The sequence below is a fragment of the Telopea speciosissima genome, chromosome 9 (assembly GCF_018873765.1).
Source record: "Telopea speciosissima isolate NSW1024214 ecotype Mountain lineage chromosome 9, Tspe_v1, whole genome shotgun sequence".
In the NCBI taxonomy this organism is placed as follows: domain Eukaryota; kingdom Viridiplantae; phylum Streptophyta; class Magnoliopsida; order Proteales; family Proteaceae; genus Telopea; species Telopea speciosissima.
In genome coordinates, this window is record NC_057924.1 from 40156344 (window position 1) to 40174769 (window position 18426).

The 18426-nt window shown below is 39.0% G+C and overlaps 1 protein-coding gene across 1 annotated transcript in view; it reads left to right on the forward strand.

The window, feature by feature from the left end:
* The first annotated feature begins 1122 nt into the window (after window positions 1–1122).
* The window catches only part of LOC122638883, a 41586-nt gene continuing 24282 nt past the window's right edge, over window positions 1123–18426 (forward strand). Inside the window, exons 1-9 of the mRNA XM_043831735.1 lie at window positions 1123–1235; window positions 2835–2886; window positions 2991–3167; window positions 3324–3419; window positions 5211–5271; window positions 11067–11131; window positions 11381–11455; window positions 11555–11630; window positions 13062–13228. Of these exons, the coding sequence (XP_043687670.1) occupies window positions 1123–1235; window positions 2835–2886; window positions 2991–3167; window positions 3324–3419; window positions 5211–5271; window positions 11067–11131; window positions 11381–11455; window positions 11555–11630; window positions 13062–13228 (882 nt within the window). The remainder of the gene's footprint in view (window positions 1236–2834; window positions 2887–2990; window positions 3168–3323; window positions 3420–5210; window positions 5272–11066; window positions 11132–11380; window positions 11456–11554; window positions 11631–13061; window positions 13229–18426) is intronic.

Sequence of the window (18426 nt, forward strand, 5' to 3'; positions counted from 1 at the left end):
TATCTATAAGTAATTAAATTGTTCTCGATTTAGAGAAATGTTCTTGTTCTCTAAGAAGTTTGACTAGTCTGATGATTTTATTTTTACATGAGACTTTTAGTATTAGGTAGAGTTCAAAACCATCTTTCCAGCAAATCCAAAATTGCTTAAATCTGATTTATATTGAAGAAGTTATGTTCCGGTCAAACCTTATTTGGTATGCGGGAATGCTGTCAAAATTGTTTTGAACGAGAATGAAAATATTTTTTTAGATATCAAAATAAATGAATATTTTACTACACTTTTGGTTTTTAGCAATGTTTTACCATATTAAGATTTATAGGATTTTAGCTTTGAGAAAAACCCAACATTAAAAAGTTGAAAATCCAGTTTTTGTTCTTGAATTAGGGGGTTGATTTTTTATCTTTTTGGAATTTGATTTTTTAACTATTTTTATTCGATTCAAATAGGAGGTATTTGCTTTAATGAATAAGATCTTAAGTAAAATGAAATACCAAATATAGGCGGCGCCTTGACTACTATGCCCAAAATTCTTTACAAACCATTCAGCTAACAACACCTTCCCATAATTCGATCGAGTATTCTCCTGCCCAATTGGAATACTTGAACCAAACTGTTTTCCCATTACCCCATTCAAACCACAACATCCCACCTATTTTTTGAGACCATCCCATCACCGAAATTCTTCACAAACTAATGCAACCTTCAAAACCACACCAAACCAGAGCCGAATTACCCTCTATGCCCCTATAGCACTCAATTCAAACCCTAGCCCCATCCTCCCACTCTAAACCCCAGATTCCCCTATTTTACTGTTTTCAAAAACTCAAAACCCTAACCCTATATTCTGTTAATTCAAATCAGCATATTTCCCTCCATTAAAACATCTCAGGACCTTCACTGTTAGACTCCCCTACCTTGACTTGGCATAACCCATACATCAAACTCTAACCCTAATTTCGCCAAAAACTCTATTTTGACCTAGCCGATTCACCTTTTCATAACAGATCCTGGTTGATTGGCTCCTAGTTGGTCTCCTACCAATCTAGAACTACATTATGTCTCCTTACCATTCTCTTTTTAGTAAAGTCAATAAAAAAAACCCAAGAGGCCATACTGGCCATGGTTTTGATTCTCAATATTGCTGTTAAGCTTTTTACTTCTGCTGAAGTGATTTCCTTGGTGTTTGATCCATGGAGGATGGAGCTGGTGTCTGATCTGGCTGACTCCTTGCGGTGAGAAGCCCAGGAGGTCCCTTGCTTATGCTATCTTCGACTTTCTTCAAGCTGTCAAGCACTTAGAAGACCTTTATTCTACAACTGAGAGTCACTGCTGCACCTGGTTTGGTTCTATTTTTCCATAATTAATAATTCCATTCCCCCTCTCTCCTGCCCTATCCAGCCATTAGTTTTCTTCAAGCTTTTCAGCATACCTTCTCCTCTCTAAGACGTCCATTCAATCCTCGTTTCATCCCATTCTACCCACCAGATTGTGTTCTACAATAAATCTCCCTAAAACCCTCAGAACCTAGTTCTCAGCCTGGTACTCAAAATCGGCAGAGAAGAAACTTTGCTGTTGATTTGTTTTGCTTAATTTCTTGACCTCTCTACTGTCCCAGACCTATTCCTTCACACTAGACCCAACCCTTGATCTAAACCCTAACCTATCAAACCATTCCAGCCTTAACCCATCAAACTGAATCAATTTCCCTTGAATCCAGATCCTGTTTTGGGACTTGTTGGACCTTCAACCCTGTCCTAAATTACCTGAAAATTTCTGGTTCGTTTGCTCTATGTGGCTGTTGCTTGATCCATCTGGTTTACCAATGAGTCAAATCTTGTATCACCGGGTTTGTTTTCGAGTCTAGCATTATCCCCTGATGTTTCAACTTAAACAATGAATTGTTGAACCCTCGAGGGCACTCAGTTGACGACGGGGTTAGCCTGTGCTGCTTTGTTTTGTTGTATTTTGGTGGGTTTTTGAAATTGGGTTGTTATTGTTCATGTTTTTTTTTTACTATTATCCTTAAGGATTATGGTTTATTTGCAACCATTCTACATCAAATACACCCATATTTCTTGAGCCACTCAGCAATGCAAAGAGTTGATTGACACATTCCTTCTCTTCCTTTCACTGTGATTGCCCAAGTCACTATCTGGTAGTCTCTCTTCCTCAAAGTATTAAAATTGTGGATCTTGCTAGCGCAACCATGTTCTTTTGGTATCCATCTGAATGACCTTTGTACAAGGATCGAGATTTCGGTTTCGGACCTGCTTTCGGTCATGCACAAAACCAACACATGCCGGATCTTGTTTCGAGTTTCGATACTGGGCTTCAACCCTGGGTTTTGACTATGGGTTTCAGCAAGGCCCAAAACCGAGACAACTCAGAGATTTTGGTCAGTTTCGACCGAGGTTTAGTTCCATGCCTTTGTAGTCGCACTAGATTATATATCAAAAAAATTTTCTGCTCCCCCCCCCTCTTTTCCTTACAGCATTTTTGTTATAAAAAAGTACATAGTAGTACAGAATATACAATCCTCCACTAGGGAAACTGCTTAACGAGTAAGCCCCGAATAACTATGACCATTAGATAAAATAAGGCTCATTAGATTATAGATCAGCATTTTATTTTGCTGACTTAAAGATGTTGTCCGTTGCATGTCTTACTTTTCTTATATAGGCCTGGGAATGGAAAGTGCATTCCTTTTACTGTTTGACTTGGTTATATATATATAATTTCTCCACCAAACTAGATTATATTGATCAAAACTTTTTTTGAATTGCTCAAAATGATTTTTATGCTGTATTAATGTCTTAATCATATGAAAGAAGGGAATTTGATGGATATTCATTTGATTCAGATATCTGCGTACGGCAAGTTTATGTGAATATCTATTTATGGAGTTTATATAGTCGAAGTTTCCAAAGCTAAGAAACACAATTTTATTTATAAGTTATATTGTATGCTTCTTTGGGCAATGATTCTATAGGGTCGACCTTTGCCATCAGGCAAATGATGAAGAGGAGGATGAAGACAGTAGTTTCCAAGAAGCTCTACTGGAAAAGACACAGGCTAAGTCAGGTTCATCCAACAGGGATAGTCTCAGAAAATGCTGCCGTTTCCAAGCCATTAATGTTGGAAGCCGACAAAAACTTGTCATTTTGGTATGGCAGCAATAAAGTAGCACTGAACACTATTTCCCATTCATAATGTTTTCTGATATATTTTATTTTTGTTGATTATAGTGGAGATATATTCTACAACAAGTAAACTAGTATTGATTGCACAAACTCAGATCATTTTGATTCCTCATTGCCCAGGTGATTGTGCTAGTGTTTTTCTTTACGATGGCATTTGCGGTGCTGATTTGGATCGGCAGGGGAAAAAATCGTATTGATTCTTCTGTCGTGGCTCGGGTAAGGATTTAATTTCTGACCAGTAAATCTTTCTGCTAATTATCCTTACAGAAAATCCTTTTTTTAACCCGAATATTACCTGGGACCCGGGCCAGCCCCTAGAGTTTTATTAAAATCAAATCAATTGGAAAAAGAATACAAGGGGGGGATGTGCCGCCTTACCCCAACCTGAAAACCATGTCTCTCAACAACCACTGGGCCCAAACCCATACAAAAAGGAACTAAAAGAAATACTCTAATTTCTGAGAACAGGCAAACCGGCACTGTCTTCCTGCAGAATACGCTGCAGGTCCCCCGGTGGCTGCCAAAGTGGAAAACAGTAGAAGCCCTGGTATCACAAGCTAAGTTTGCAAGCCAGTCTGCTGCCCTGTTGCTTTCCCTGAATGCGAAGGATAAGAGAGGCCGAGTAGAATGCAACAAAACCATCGTCTCCTGGAACTAGTACCAACCCCTCCAAATATTACACCTCTTCTGACCAATCATTCTTACAGTAGTAGTCGAGTTTGAGTTTACCACAAAACCTGAAAATCCCCTAGTCTTGTTAAATAAATTTCTTGAATTATGTGAAAACATTTTAGAGAGGGATATTTAGAATAGGACCTACTGCCCATGTATTAGGAACAGCATGAAATAATGACAAACTAGAAAGCAATAGAGGCCTATGTAAATGCATGAGGTCTGACCAGTCCCTGTTAGCTCAAACCATATGCCAAAAATAGGCACGCGAGTGGAGCCATATGTTAGTTGAGGCAAATGATCTAGTTTCTCAAATCAGAAGGATCCTGTAAACCCAGGTGGAACCACCCAAAGACTACTGTGAACACCATCTACCAAGCTGACAATTGGAAGAGATTAGCAAATCTCAAAACAATATAGAAGTTATTTGGCTTCTTCTCTGGATGGATGTCTTGAACAGGACCTAAATGTATTGAAACACATTTTCTGCTGTAGATCTAAAGACATTGGCCGCCCCCCCCAAAAAAAATAAAAAATAAAAAATAAAAGGCCCTGAATGACAACCACCTAAATTGAACTTGGCAATGTTCCGCTGGTGGGGCTGGGATATCTTTTTCTTTGATTCTCCCCCCTGGAGATAGGAGGTCAAAATATATTGAATTAAAAGCGAAAAAGAGAATTGGGGCTCACTTCCCAAGATTCAAAATGCTGAACAGTATTGAGTTCATACAAAATGTTAATGATTTATATACAACTCAATCAGCATTAAGGATAATAATCTGTTTTTGAATTCACCCAATTTGTAGTCTTTAGATCCCTTGTCTTATGCCTTATAATCTAAGGGGAAAAGAACGCTACCTGTTCGCTCCTGCACTTAGACACAAGGCCGTGCGAAATGACTGCCGCACCCCCATGGAAAGGCAGAAATCCCGGAGGACGTAGCGGTCACTTCGTGTGGCCCTCTGTCTTGGCGCAGGGGCCGAGCGCCACACGCGACCAGGTAGCGTTCTTTTTCCATAATCTAATTGATCATTTTCAACTATTTCAACTAGCTAAAGAAATTGAACATTTGAGGACTATCATTGAGGACCCAGAAGTGGTTGAGCAAACTCTGTTTGGATTCTTTGAATAAGTATGCCTCCTCCTAATCCATGCTTGTGTCCAAGGAAAATAATAAAATATGCGTTAGCCAATTAAAATGGTGGAAATATTTCAGCTTAATTGTAAGGTTTAGGTTCTGTTATTTTTGTTTTCATTTAGCTGTCATTAAGCTAGTTCTGTATTTTTATTTAAACCTGGTTGGCTCGTTTATTATTTCTAATAACTATCATGCAGGTATACATAGATGTCTTTTCTGTAACAATGCTTTTACTTGGAGGAGCTCTGGCTTGCTATGGTGAGCAATTATAATCTTAAATGGTTGTGCTGTCTTATGATCTTGATTTTTGCCCTCTTGTTGACTTTTTACCTGAATGGACACCACAAAGGTGGGGGGGGGGGGATCCTCTAGTCTCTTCTAATGTTAGTGGACATCATAAGGAATGCAAATGGAAGTACCAACGAAGTATCTTATTCTTAGGCTTGACAGAAACCCCATATATGAGGGCAGCAAGCTTTTGGAAGGCCCTTTCAGGCCTTGGGCTCCATCCTGGTGGCTGGTAAGTCTGGCACAAGAGACCACAATTTCTTTCCCTTTCTAGATACTCCTCTCCTTGCAGTGACAAATAGGAAAAGAAGGTATTACTCAATTTTTCTGAATTAGATCTGTACTTCCTATTTGTTTGTGTAAAAAAAAGAAGAGGAAGGTAGGTTGTCTATAAAAAGAATTGGGTAAGTACACCTGAGGTGCCCAATCTTTATGAAAAGGATTTTTAAAGTACCCATTCTTTCAAAAGGGACGTTTGGGGTGCCTTGTTGGACTAGTTCAATTCCAAATTAAAAATATTTCCAAATTTACCCAACCCCAATCCCACTTTGACGGTCTGATCCCCCTTCACCTCCCCTTCCGTTTCCAACCCTGACCCCAATTACCATCACTACCGCCACCACCACCTCATTCCTGCAACCCCACCACAATCCCATCCACCATCCTCCGCCTTGCAATCCCCGCATGCAACACTTGGCTCTCCACTGTCACACCCTCCGATCTCCCTCTGCTCCCTTACCCCCCATTTGCAACTCCCTTCCGATCCCTTTCACAGTCCCCACCTTCTCTCTCTCGAATAGTTTTGAAATATTATAAGCGATGGCCGTCTTCTCTCTCTACCCGCCGCCTCCTTCCCTCCCTCCATACTCCTGTATTCCTTTAAATAACAGCTTCTCAACTCCCAAGTTTCGCACTCTCCTCCTTTCTTCTCTGCGGCAACCCAATTGAGTCCATCAACGCTTCATTAAAGGTACTGTGCGTATGCTTTTATTTGTCATTTTTCTGCATGATTCGTAGCTTTTGAAATTATGAATTACTTCCCTTGATCACTTTCTTCTCTCCTTCGAATTCCAATTGAAAAGTGCCTCTTTGTGTTTTAGATCAATCAATAATTCGAAAACCCTGGAAAGGGTCTCTATGTTGATCATCGTGAACTAGTGGGTTTTTTTTTATTTTTATGCAGAGACTGGTTTAGTTTTATGGTTTTGGGATAAAAGATTTGAAATTTTTTCTGATTGAGGTTTGTATTGAAATTTTTTATATTTTGTAATTGGATTAGGATTTCGGCTAAATTCCAATATTTTCTCAGTTAATGTTATTTGGCTCTTGTTCACACCCCTTCATCAAGGGATACGCCAAAAGGAGAAGAATATGGATTGGGATGAAGCAATTCATTTGTATGAAAAGGTAATAGCTTGCGATAGTGAAGCTCTGAAAATCAGAGCTACACTCAGGGTTGGACGTCTCTCAAATTTGGCACCTGATAATGTACTAGCACGCACTGTACCAATCCTTGTGGAGCTTCTTCGTGATCCCTTTAACAGTTCAAGTCAATCAATTCAGGAAGGGATCAGAAGGGAGTTGCAGATGAGGGGTGAGGGAGCAGAGGGAGATCAGAGGGACTGAAAGTGGAGAGCCAAGTGTTGCATGCAGGGATTGCAGGGCGGAGGTTGGTGGATGGGATTATTGTGGGGTTGCAGGGGTGAGGCGGTGGTGGCAGCAGTGATGGTAATTGGGGTCAGGGTTGGAAACGGAAGGGGAGGTGAAGTGGGATCAGACCGTCAAAGTGGGAGTGGGGTTGGGTAAATTTGGAAATATTCTTAATTTGGAATAGAACTAGTCTAACAAAGCACCCCAAATGACCATTTTAAAAGATTGGGTACCTTAAAAACCCTTTTAATAAAGATTGGGCACCTCAGGTGTAATATTAGTAGACATCATAAAGAATGCAAATGGAAGCACCAACGAAGTATCTTATTCTTAGCCTTGACAGAAACCCCAGATGTGAGGGCAGCATGATTTTAGAAGGCCCGTTCATTCCTTTCAGGTCTGAGGCTCCATCCTGGTAGCTGGTACGTCTGGCACAAGAGACCACAATTTCTTTCCCCTTCTAGATACTCTTCTCTCTGCAGTGAGCCAGTGACAAAGCAATTTAGGTAAATAAGGTATTACTCAATTTTTCTGAATTAGATCCGTAATTCCTATTTGTTTGTGAAAAAAAAAGAAGAGGAAGAGTGGGTTGTCTATAAAAAGAATTAAAGAAATGATTTCTCATAGGTAATCTTTACCAAAATTAACTTTGGTGTATCTCAGCCCTGCCAAAGCTCCAAAAAATAAATTAAACAGAGAACATACCCAAACTATATGGGCTCCAGGCTCTTCTTTCCTGCTCACCCTGTTGAAATACCATACCATTTAGAATTTGCAGTAAGAGAGCCAAGTGAGGCAGCTTCCAGTTCAAAATTCTGAGAACAGAACTGGACCAAATACATGATGTCATCTGAGCATAATCAGCAACTAGAGCCTTTTTGTTACTGTCTCACTTCAAAAGTCTGTTGAAAGTTTAATTAAACGACATAAATCCCTCCATAAATTGCACCAACTTGTGCTTATTACATTCTAGGTTTCCTAATCGTTGTGTCCCATGCTTGGAACCAATTGCTCTGGTACAGAGATCAGGATCACAGATGAAACTGTCCCATTAACGTAAGACTATATTAGGGTTAACCTAGCCCCAAAATAAACCCACAAACTGAAATAGCAACAAAGTCAGAATTAGAAGGTTTAGGAATTCAAACCAAACCAGACTGTAGAATGTCACCAAACTCAGGTCAAGTGGAGGTGATGATGAAGAAAACCTATGTTTCAAATTCAGTCAATTCAGATGGCTAGAGGCTGAAATATGAAGAGAACTCAAAAATGAAGGTTAGGGTATAACTTGCAAACTAGCACTGAGATTGGGCTCCAAAATAGAAGGTTAGGAAATATGAAGAGAACTCTTATTGGGGTGAATGCTTGCTGTTTGGATCAATTCTGATGGTTAATGGTGGAGTTCTGGACTGGAGTCGAAAATAGAAAGTTGGCTTCAAAATATAATTCCAAAAAAGAAGCTGTAAGGCTGCAGACCAATCCAACGAGCAACTGGGTCCACGGCAGGTATCAAGTGCTCTTCTTAGGGGCCTGGAACTGACCTCCAAGTATCACCCTCAATGGAGTAAAGGGTGCTGGGTTCAGGCCCTTCAACTGCAGCAGCAGAGAACTTGAAAGGGTTGCAGCCGGCAGGTGTGGAGATGGGATTTCTGGTCTCTGTTCAGCTCAGCAACTCCAGCAGTGGTCTGGGATGACTTCTGATCCTTCTCAGATGTAGCATCAACACACAAATCCCAGTCACAAGTAACAGCAGGGGTGTAGCTCAAAATAGAAAATACCTATAAAATCTAGCTGCCATACATCAAAATAGAAACTTCTATTTTAGAGAACAAAATAAAAATAGTAACAAACTGAAATTAGGAACTCAAGTAAATAGAAACTTAAGCTTACTTCCTAAATATGAATATAGAAACTAAACGTTGGCAGCATTAGGATAGAAGCTTTCTCCACTTGAAGGGCGCACAAGATCTTCTAAAAAGCATCCCCACACAAGGCAAATACGGGCTGTGACACTGTTTACGTGAACAGTACCATGAATAGTGTTTTGATCCTTTTTTCTTCATATTTCGATCTACATCACCCATACTTGGAGCCAATCACTCTGGTACAGATGATCAGGATCACAGATGAACTTCCAAAGCCATTTAGGAAGAAGGACCTCACTCAAAGTAGTAACTCTTCTAAAACCTAAACCCCCTTTCATCTTGTCTGTGCATCCTTCCTTCTAATCAACTACATGGAGCAGATGGTTCCCTTTGCAATCACCCACATTAAAAGTGCGATCTGACAGTCCATTTGGAGGAAAGAAATCATTTAAAATTTGAAAGTTTCCCAAACATATTTTATAGGGTGGTGTATAGAATTAAAGAACTTCCATCTTTTTGGGGCTTGTAACTCATGAGAATTTAAAGAACGTAGCTTATATTCTTGATGACCAACCCCAAATGGAGCACGGATCGTGCCCTTGTACAAGTACCGTCCAAGGTCCTCCACTTACATGGAATCCACTCCTATGGGTCCCAAAGTGGATTCCATGTGAGTGGCCTTGGAGGGACTTGGACGGTACTTGTACAAGGACACGATCTGGTCTCCCCCAAATGTATCCAAAATCAAGTCCTAAACAATAATTAAAGGAACAGTTTTGTTTGCCAATGGTAATCAGAAGCTCCTCTCTGTATTTAAATTGGGTAAAGATTCTCTTAACCGTCAAGGTAGAATAGAATCTCCCATGCTATCCCATGCAAGCACCGTATTGAGCGTTGGGTCCCCCTTCTTTCCATCTAATCTGCTCAATCCTCCTGCTCCTGCAACCCTTCTTTCTGCATCGATTCTTCACCTTCTCTTTCTCCCTTGCTTCGCCGCTGCAACCTACCACTGTAACCCACATGGGGGGCTAAATATTGGAGCATCATGGATTGGGAGTTATTTGAGTTCCTATTCTTCGTGACTGCGAGTGCAATGAAGATAAGAGATTTTGGAATTTCTTCATTTGGGCCTTCGATGTTCTTCATCCATCACCAGATCTCACTACCCATATAAAAAATTTCTCTGACTAATGCAATTTCTTGATCCGCCCCTCTCCTTAGAGCTTGACTCTCCCTCTCCCTCTCCCAAACCTCACCAAGGCCACGCATTACATAAGCGATAAGGAGTTGCTATGGAGAGGTTCAATGGTCGCCTGGATTCAAAAGTTTCCACACGAGCAAGCCCCAAAGGTTGAGAAAGTACACTGTAACCTGTTAATATGAGATTGTCTATGTTAGTAGAGACACACTGGATAGGCTTCAACGTATGACTGAGTAGAGTTATAGAACAGAGAGAATAAACTGAATATTGAGATTTTAAAACATGAAATCAGGAAATTCGATTGGGAACCCAATAGGTCATAGTTGATTAAATTGGAAGAAAATAGAATCAGAGAGGAGGATAGATACCTTGAAACCATAAAACTAAATATTTTTTGATTTGAATCAGTAAATTCCTCCAACTTTTGAATCATAAACTGTATTCAATTTCTCTCAATCCACCTGGTCCAGGAAATTATTAAGATGGAAAATTTTTGTGAAATTTTTGAGATGGATTAGTGAATGCTTCCCTGGATCCAAAAGTGACCCTGTCGACTACAGAAAAAGAGAAAGTACAACGGTAGGTTGCAGCGGCGAAGCGAGGGAGAAAGAGAAGGTGCAGCGGCAAAGCAGGGGAGAAAGAGAAAGTGGAGCCTTGATGGAGAGATGGGGGTTTCAGCAGCGGGAGGACTGAACAGCTGAAATGGAGAGAAGGGAGATCAATGCTCAATAAAGTGCTGGCATGGGATAGCGTTGGAGATTCCATTGTACTCTGTCACTTCAGAGAACCTTTTCCCATTTAAATTTAAATATATTTAAAATTAATCTATTAAGTCAACTCCTGCTGTACTTTCAGATCCAAAAAAGTTTTTTACGGGAGAAATCTATGCATCAGCTAGTTTTCAAATTAAGAATGCTTTAAGAATTCTAGTGCTTTACTGAATCTTTTATGATTTTACCTGTATTTATCAATTCATATAAACTAGAGATGAGCTGACGATGTACAACTTCCTTCATTAATCCAATGGAAATTTTCTTTTTCAAGTGCAGGTTTGGTACTGTTCTTGAAAATGAGAAGAGTAAGATCTGACAAAGCTTCGTCTGAGATGTGGAAGGTTCTGATCTCTCTCCCTTCTTTTTTCCTCAATTTTTTCTAGATATGATTCGGTAAATGACTTAAATAGTTGATTTTTCCTTGTAAGTATCTTAAAATTTAGAATGAACAACTTTTACTTATGCTTTTACTATATATTTAGTTTTGAATTGATAATATAATTTTATGAGTCCTTTCTTGCTCTGGCTGTGGTAGATATCTTTTTGAATCCTCTATTTTCTAAATTTGGAAAGTTTGCTACCTGTTGCAGGTTGCAGGTTTGGCGGTTGTCACTGTTGTATGTTTCACATCCAGCGCTCTAGTGGCTCTTTTTAGTGATATTCCTGTATGTACTTTTCGTCTGCGAGCTTCAATCTTTCTTAGCTTGATATTTAAGTTTGGAGTGTGTATTTGGATTCTAAATGCACTAAGCTTCTCATTGCAGGTGCTTTATCACTGGCATCCAAAATCCATAGAGGGTGTAAAAACTTCAGTTCTAATAATTCTATATTATTTCATAGGTACTTAACTTTTCCTACAAATTTTTCAAGTTGATTTGTTAATATAAGAACACAATTTTTCTCATTAAATATTTGATGGACTAGACATTCTTCTTCTTCTTCACCCCCTCCTCTGTTCTTTTCCTTCTACTCCTTCTCTTATAGAAACCATAATTGTGCTATTGTGATGTACTCTAGGTATTGTGTAGGTGTCTATGTAACCATTTTGATGAGCTAGATCTTGCCTGCATGTTAGGGACAGGGGGCAGTTGGAACCCATCATGTAGTGGCACCTGGGCAGTGCCCAGATGAGGTGATGCAGTTGTTGCTTAAGAACCTCTCTTTCTTTTCCTCCTTTTTAAGTGATAGAAAGTGTCCTATTAATATATATAGTATTTGTTAAAGTATATCGAGTAGTTAGGGATGTAATATCTCGATTAGGATATTCTAATATCCTAATCAAGATTTCTCTCTAAGTACTCCTAATTATATTAGGATTTGTTTTATTTTATTTTCTGTGGACCCTATTATGATTAGGAATCCTTCTTGTAATCTGAGTATTTGATTGATATGTATAAGACAATAAGGAGGGGGACTGTGTGCTCGACCCTTACAACCAGTCTCCTTTCCTTTTCTCCATCTCTTCCTTCTTCTCTTCTCTTCTCACTTTCGGTTCTGTCGATCGAGATGATGTTCCATGGGTTAAACAAGCAAATAGGAACCTCTGCTAGCAGGATTATTTCGATATAGTGCCAATCGAAGTGCCCAATCATGATGACTTAAATGAACATCCAAAGCAGGCAAGATAGGAGCAACCCTATTTGTGTTTTCATCACTTTATTGACAACCATGTATCTTGTACCAATTTTTTCTGCATGCCAAAATTTTGAAACCATTAGGTTTAATTATCTTTCTTGAGAGCAGGAGTAGACAAGCAGTATTTTGGTTAAATAATGGAAATAAAAGGTTGGGGTGTAGGTTCGTTGTAGTGTGAGTTGGTGTGACTATTGTTTTGAGTGTATTGTTGTACAGGTTTTCATTTACTTCTGACATCTTCAAGCTAGTATTTTTTTTTTTTTTTTTTCCTTCTTTACCAGGGAAGATTGAGGTAATTAATTCTCTAATCAGCTAGATCAGTAATTTTTTCTGAACTACTAGTAAAACATACACAGTAACAGTAGGTCAGGGCTTTATTGATTCAGGTCTACTTAGATTGAAAAATTCAAACCTGAATCTGAACCAGATTGAGTCATGGTAGATGGTACATTGGTCATTGTTCATTTGTGCATGGGGGTAGCTTTCTTAAGTATTGGTTTTTCTTTTGGTCAATCTGGTTCGGCCTGATAGCCAGTCTCAGTCCTGTCCCAACCTCTGTACATGCATAGAGCCTTGCAAACAGTGCATAAAATGGTTCTGTTAACTCCATTAATGAATTTCATGATGTTTTGATAGGTTCATCAATACCCTCAGCTTTTGTATTATGGGTCATGAAAGAAATGCCACCTCCCCAAACAGTTGGTAGAGAAGCTCAGTCCAGAATAGTAACTTTTGTCAGAGATAGACCAGCAACCATGCATCATCCCCAACGCTGGACTAAGGCCACAAGCTCACAGAATCAGGTTTTTTTTCTTGACCTTTTGCTATTTTATTGAAGATATTATTTATCCAATTCCTTTGCTTTTGCATAAGACTTGCAAATCCTTTATGTAATAGCCCTCCCTCTCATCCCCTCTCCCAAAAAAAAAAAAGAGAAAAGGATTCGGATGGTCATTTATAGCTTAACTAGAAAGTTATCATTGAAGTCCTGGGGAGTGATCTAGGAGCTTATTTGAAGCACTAATTTGATGCTTCTTACATCTGAGTAAAGAAGAGTATTTTGGGCCATCCAGTTGACTTAAATGAAAGCCAAATATTGAATTTTGGAAGGATCAGGCCCCTCTCTAAAACCTAGCTGATGCAGTTGCATTGGCATGGCTGGACCGGCACGACCCGATCTGCCAGACTGAGATGAACCAGTCCCAAAACTGGCTTCTGGTCCAAAGGGAGCTGATAGAGATTTATTTCTATGTTGGGATAAGCAATGTTATCTTTTTATTTTATTTGTTTTATTTTGGTTGGAGATACCTATGAAGGAGTTGTTACTTTCCTTCTTGTATTGTTTCAATGTTTCTTAGATTGAGTTAGTTTCCTTGAGCTGGTTTTCTTTCTTATTTATATAGACATGTAATCCTACTAGTTGGACAGAGATTAATGAAATGGAAATTTGTTTGAGCTATATGGTTACCGTGAGAATTGACAAAGTGGTTCAACTGTGGATTGTGTTCCTCCCCTTGTTCAGATTCTCTTCCGCTCAGTCCTTTTACAATGTTTGAGCTCTTCTTTTCTCATCTGTCATTCTTACTCCCTGTTTTGTTTGAGCTATATGGTTACCGTGAGAGTTGACAAAGTGGTACGACTGAGGATTGTGTTCCTCCCCTTGTTCAGATTCTCTTCCGTTCAGTCCTCTTATGAGGTTTGAGCTCTTCTTTTCTCATCTGTCATTCTTACTCCCTGTTCTCTATTTTCTTCCCTTAGTTCTTTTATACTTCTCCTTACTGCTATGTATTCTGTGCTATCTGTTGTTCTTACTCCCTGTTCTCTGTTCTATCAGATTTTCTTCCTCTAGTTTCAGATTCTCGGGTCTGAATCGCTACCATCAAGCAACCTAATCCCTAAGATATTGTACTTTATAAACCTTTGTGCAGTGAGAGATCAAGTTAGAACCAAAACTGTTTCTGTGACTTCCTCTCTATCTGGTTTCAGAGATTCCTCCCAGCTTCCTGGTTGTTTAATGAACCCTATTTTTTTTTTTTTTGGGGGGGGGGGGTAGGGGAGGGGGATTCAAGAGAGGCAGAGGGTTTGAAAGTTAGTCCTCAAACATTAGTTCGAATTGGTCCCTCGATGAGAGAATTCTCCCACCTGCAAGAGAACTCTCCTCCAGTGGTTTTCTTCCCCTATCGTGAGGTTGAAGAAGACCCATGGTGACATTGTTTTATCTGTCACCATATCATTTTCTTTCCAAAAATACCCCTATTTTATATGTTATTCTTACTTTATCACTAGTTACTTAAATTCCAAGATTGCCCCTCTGCTTTAATTTTTAATCCATCCTCTCTCCTTTCCTTCTTTTTCTTCCTAAGTAGGCCTTAAAAATTCTGGTTATATACCAGATTGCCACTCCCCTTTGTACATTTGAGAGAAATTACCCATTATCATTACATATTGAGCAGTTAAGCACTTGGGTGGGCCCATAGTGACTCGGAATTAGGGTTTTCAAATCTGGGGTCGCATCACTAGTTCATTATTATTTCATTTGGAGAAACTTTATGTACCTACCTGGATCCACTTGGCCTGACTACCCTAACCACAGAATAGAGAGTTCAAATTTCTTCCTTTGGTGTATATGGGAGTCACCCTTGTTCCTCGAGATAGGTTCACTCTCCCACCATATGGTAGTTGAGCAATTTTTAGAACTATGGTAAATTTTTTATTTTTTTATACAACAACAACTCAGCCTTATCCATAGTTGTCATGGCGACGCCATGGCGTCCTGGCGCTGGAGAGGGTTGCATGGCGACCTACGCCATGGCGACACTCTTCGATTTCTTCTTCTTGTCTTCGATTTCTTCTTCCCTCTTCGATTTCTTCTTTCCCTCTTCAATTTCTTTCGATTTCTTCTTCGATTTCTTCTTTCCCTCTTCGATTTCTTCTTCCTGTCTTCTTTCCCTCTTCGATTTCTTTCGATTTCTTCTTTCCCTCTTCGATTTCTTCTTCGATTTCTGAATTTTCTTCTTAAAACTTGAGAAACAATAGAGAAAAAATAAAGCATGGCTTGAGTATACATCTATTAACACATCAAAAATAGAGAAAATAAAAAATAAAACATGGTCGACATGCTCGCCATGGCAACTCCATGGCGGGCGACATGTCGATATATCGACGTGACACCCCTCCACCGACTTGGATCGCCGTGACGCCGTGACAACTATGGCCTTATCCCAACTAAATGGGGTCGGCTACATGGATCCCAATAGAAACAGAAAAATAAATAATGAGGAGAAGGAGAACATAGCAAAGACACAAACTCTAGGGCATTTACCATTTTTTTTTGTTTCAGTAAATTTTGAATTATTCTTTTGTGAGGTTTTATGAATATTCTTGAAGGTATTTGTTATACTTGTAAAAGCTACTTTGAGATAAGGGCGGGCCTTGGTGTGTAAAAGCTACTTTGAGGACGTAAAATAAATGAATTAGGAATAGTATCATGGGCGTTTCTTATAATACAATTGATGGCCTTAGTTGAATTATGTAGGATTAGGAAATTTTCTTGTTTGATTTTAAATCTTATTCAATAAAAGCTAGGAGGCTCGACAAATTTTGTATCCCTATATGATATTATATTTTTTTTTTAAGTAGCAAGAATTTTATTGCAAGTGAAAAGGAAAGGATACAGGGAGAGCATACAACAACAGTGATAGAGAAGGCCAAAGCCCCAAACCAGGTTCTCAGAAAGGATAATCTAACAGGATAAGGACCCACATACAAAGCATTCCTATTTGCCCCACTCTTATCTAACCATTCACCAAAGAATTAGTTGAGCAAAATCTTCAAGGAAACTGGAAGTTCCCTTGAGCGCATAAAAATCCTAGCTTTCCTTATTGGGTGAAGGTAATGCTAGGGACCACCATCTGAAATTTTAATCAAGCTTATCATCATTAATGTAGTTCTAGATTGGTAGAAACCAACTAGAGGCCAGTAAACCAGGATCTATTATGAACAGGTGAATTGGCTAGGTCAAAAATAAGGTTTTTGGTGAAATTATGGTTAGGGTTTGAGGTGTTGGTTATGCTAGGCAGGTGTAGGGGAGTCTATCAGTGAAGGTCCTGAGATGATTTGGTAAGTTTAGGAATGTAATTAGAGCTGGGCGGCATAGTTGTCTCGGCGGCATGACAGTCCAAGGCGGTGGAGGCCTATCTAAGCGCTTAGGTGGTAAAGCGGCTGCCTAAGCGGTGCCCAAGAGGTAAAGGCGGTCTAGTGTTAGTTTTCCCCCCTCCCCCCCCCCCCCCCAAACACTCAATACATGATGGCATGATGCATCATAGTATCATACTATATATCATTAAAAATTAAATTTAAGCCACTTCAAGTCGTCAAAATGAGAAGTCATACATGATACATAAAAATTTAGAATAATCAAACATCATAAATTAATTAAGAAACTAAAAGACATAGCACAAATGACTAATCGACATTCTGTTATTTAGTAATCAGTTAATCACTAATCAGTAATCACTAAGTCTTAGATAAAAAACTAACTATTATCATCATTTCATAAAAGACATAGTTGCATAACATACCTTAATCAGGATGCTACCAAGAAAATGGGAAAATTGAAGAGATGTCAATTGTCAAGAATCAGGACGTTCATGTTGTCCATGACTCTGCATATCAATCCTAAAAATTAACAATGCAAGTAAGCATGTTAATTGTTAAAAACAATTAATAGAAAAGAAAGAAGAAATAAATCAAATTAAGGGGGGGGGGGGTGTAAAGGAAATAAGACGAAGAATATGAATATTAAAAAATACAAGTGGCAAAGACTCAAAATATCCAAGTTTAAGCAGACAAATACTCAAATACTCAAGACTTCAAGAGTCAAGTTAAGTGTCAATGTCAAAGACTCAAAATATCCATATATATCTAAATACAAATGTCAAATGATTTAATCAAAATCATCATCAAGTAAATCAGCAGTTGGTAGTTGATCATGATCTTCTTCTTGTTGTTCCATGGAACCTCGTGCCCGTTCTCCAAAGTCATCTACGACATCTTCGTCGTCATTCACATCTTCCTCTTCTACCATATCTCCATCTGATCCTGAATCGTCTGCAACAACAGCCGTCCGGCCCGTGACCCCCGTCCCTCAATTACAACGTGCGTAGGGGTTGATTGCTCTAGAGGTTGATGTTGGAGCTCTCGTTGGTCGGTTTTAGCCTTCAAATGATGTAGATGCCCCCATTGCTCTATCAACAGCGCCCTATGTGAGATCATCCTGGGGATGGACTAAATCATCCATTGGTTGGCTAACCATCCACTCACTAGTCCAATCTAGCTCATCAACCACTAGGGGATCATAATTTCTATTCTCCTCACGCCTTGGTCGAAACCTTTCTTTAAGGCGGCAATTGTATTGAACATAGACTAGATCATTCAAACGTTCATGTTTTGGTCTATTCCTCTTCTTGGTGTGAATCTGAATTCAATAGAGGATCCCAATTCATTCTTCTATAAACTAATAACAAAATTAAAAGTCTAAAAATAAAAAAATAAATATAATCACTAAATACTTACAAAATCAAATGTGCTCTAGTTGTGCTCGCAACCATAGTTGTCATGGCGTCATATCGCTGGAGAAGTGGGCATATCGACCACCGATATGGATGATGTAAGAATATCGACCGATATGGTCTCCATGTCGTTGCCATGCTGCCACCATGGACGCCATACCACGATATATGGCCATATCGGGCGACATGGTTGTTTCAAATTATAAAACTTAATTTTTAACAAGAATTTTTTTTAACCATTTTTTATTTTAATGCTTTTTCCTTAACATAAAAAAAAATAAAAAAACATCAGACATAAAACACTAATACACTATTGAATAATACACAATCACATATTCACATCAGCAAATTTTATTTATTTTTATTTAGATGGGTTGCTTATTAGCTTTATTCACTCAATATAAATTACGTTCTTGTAATTGTTATTTTGT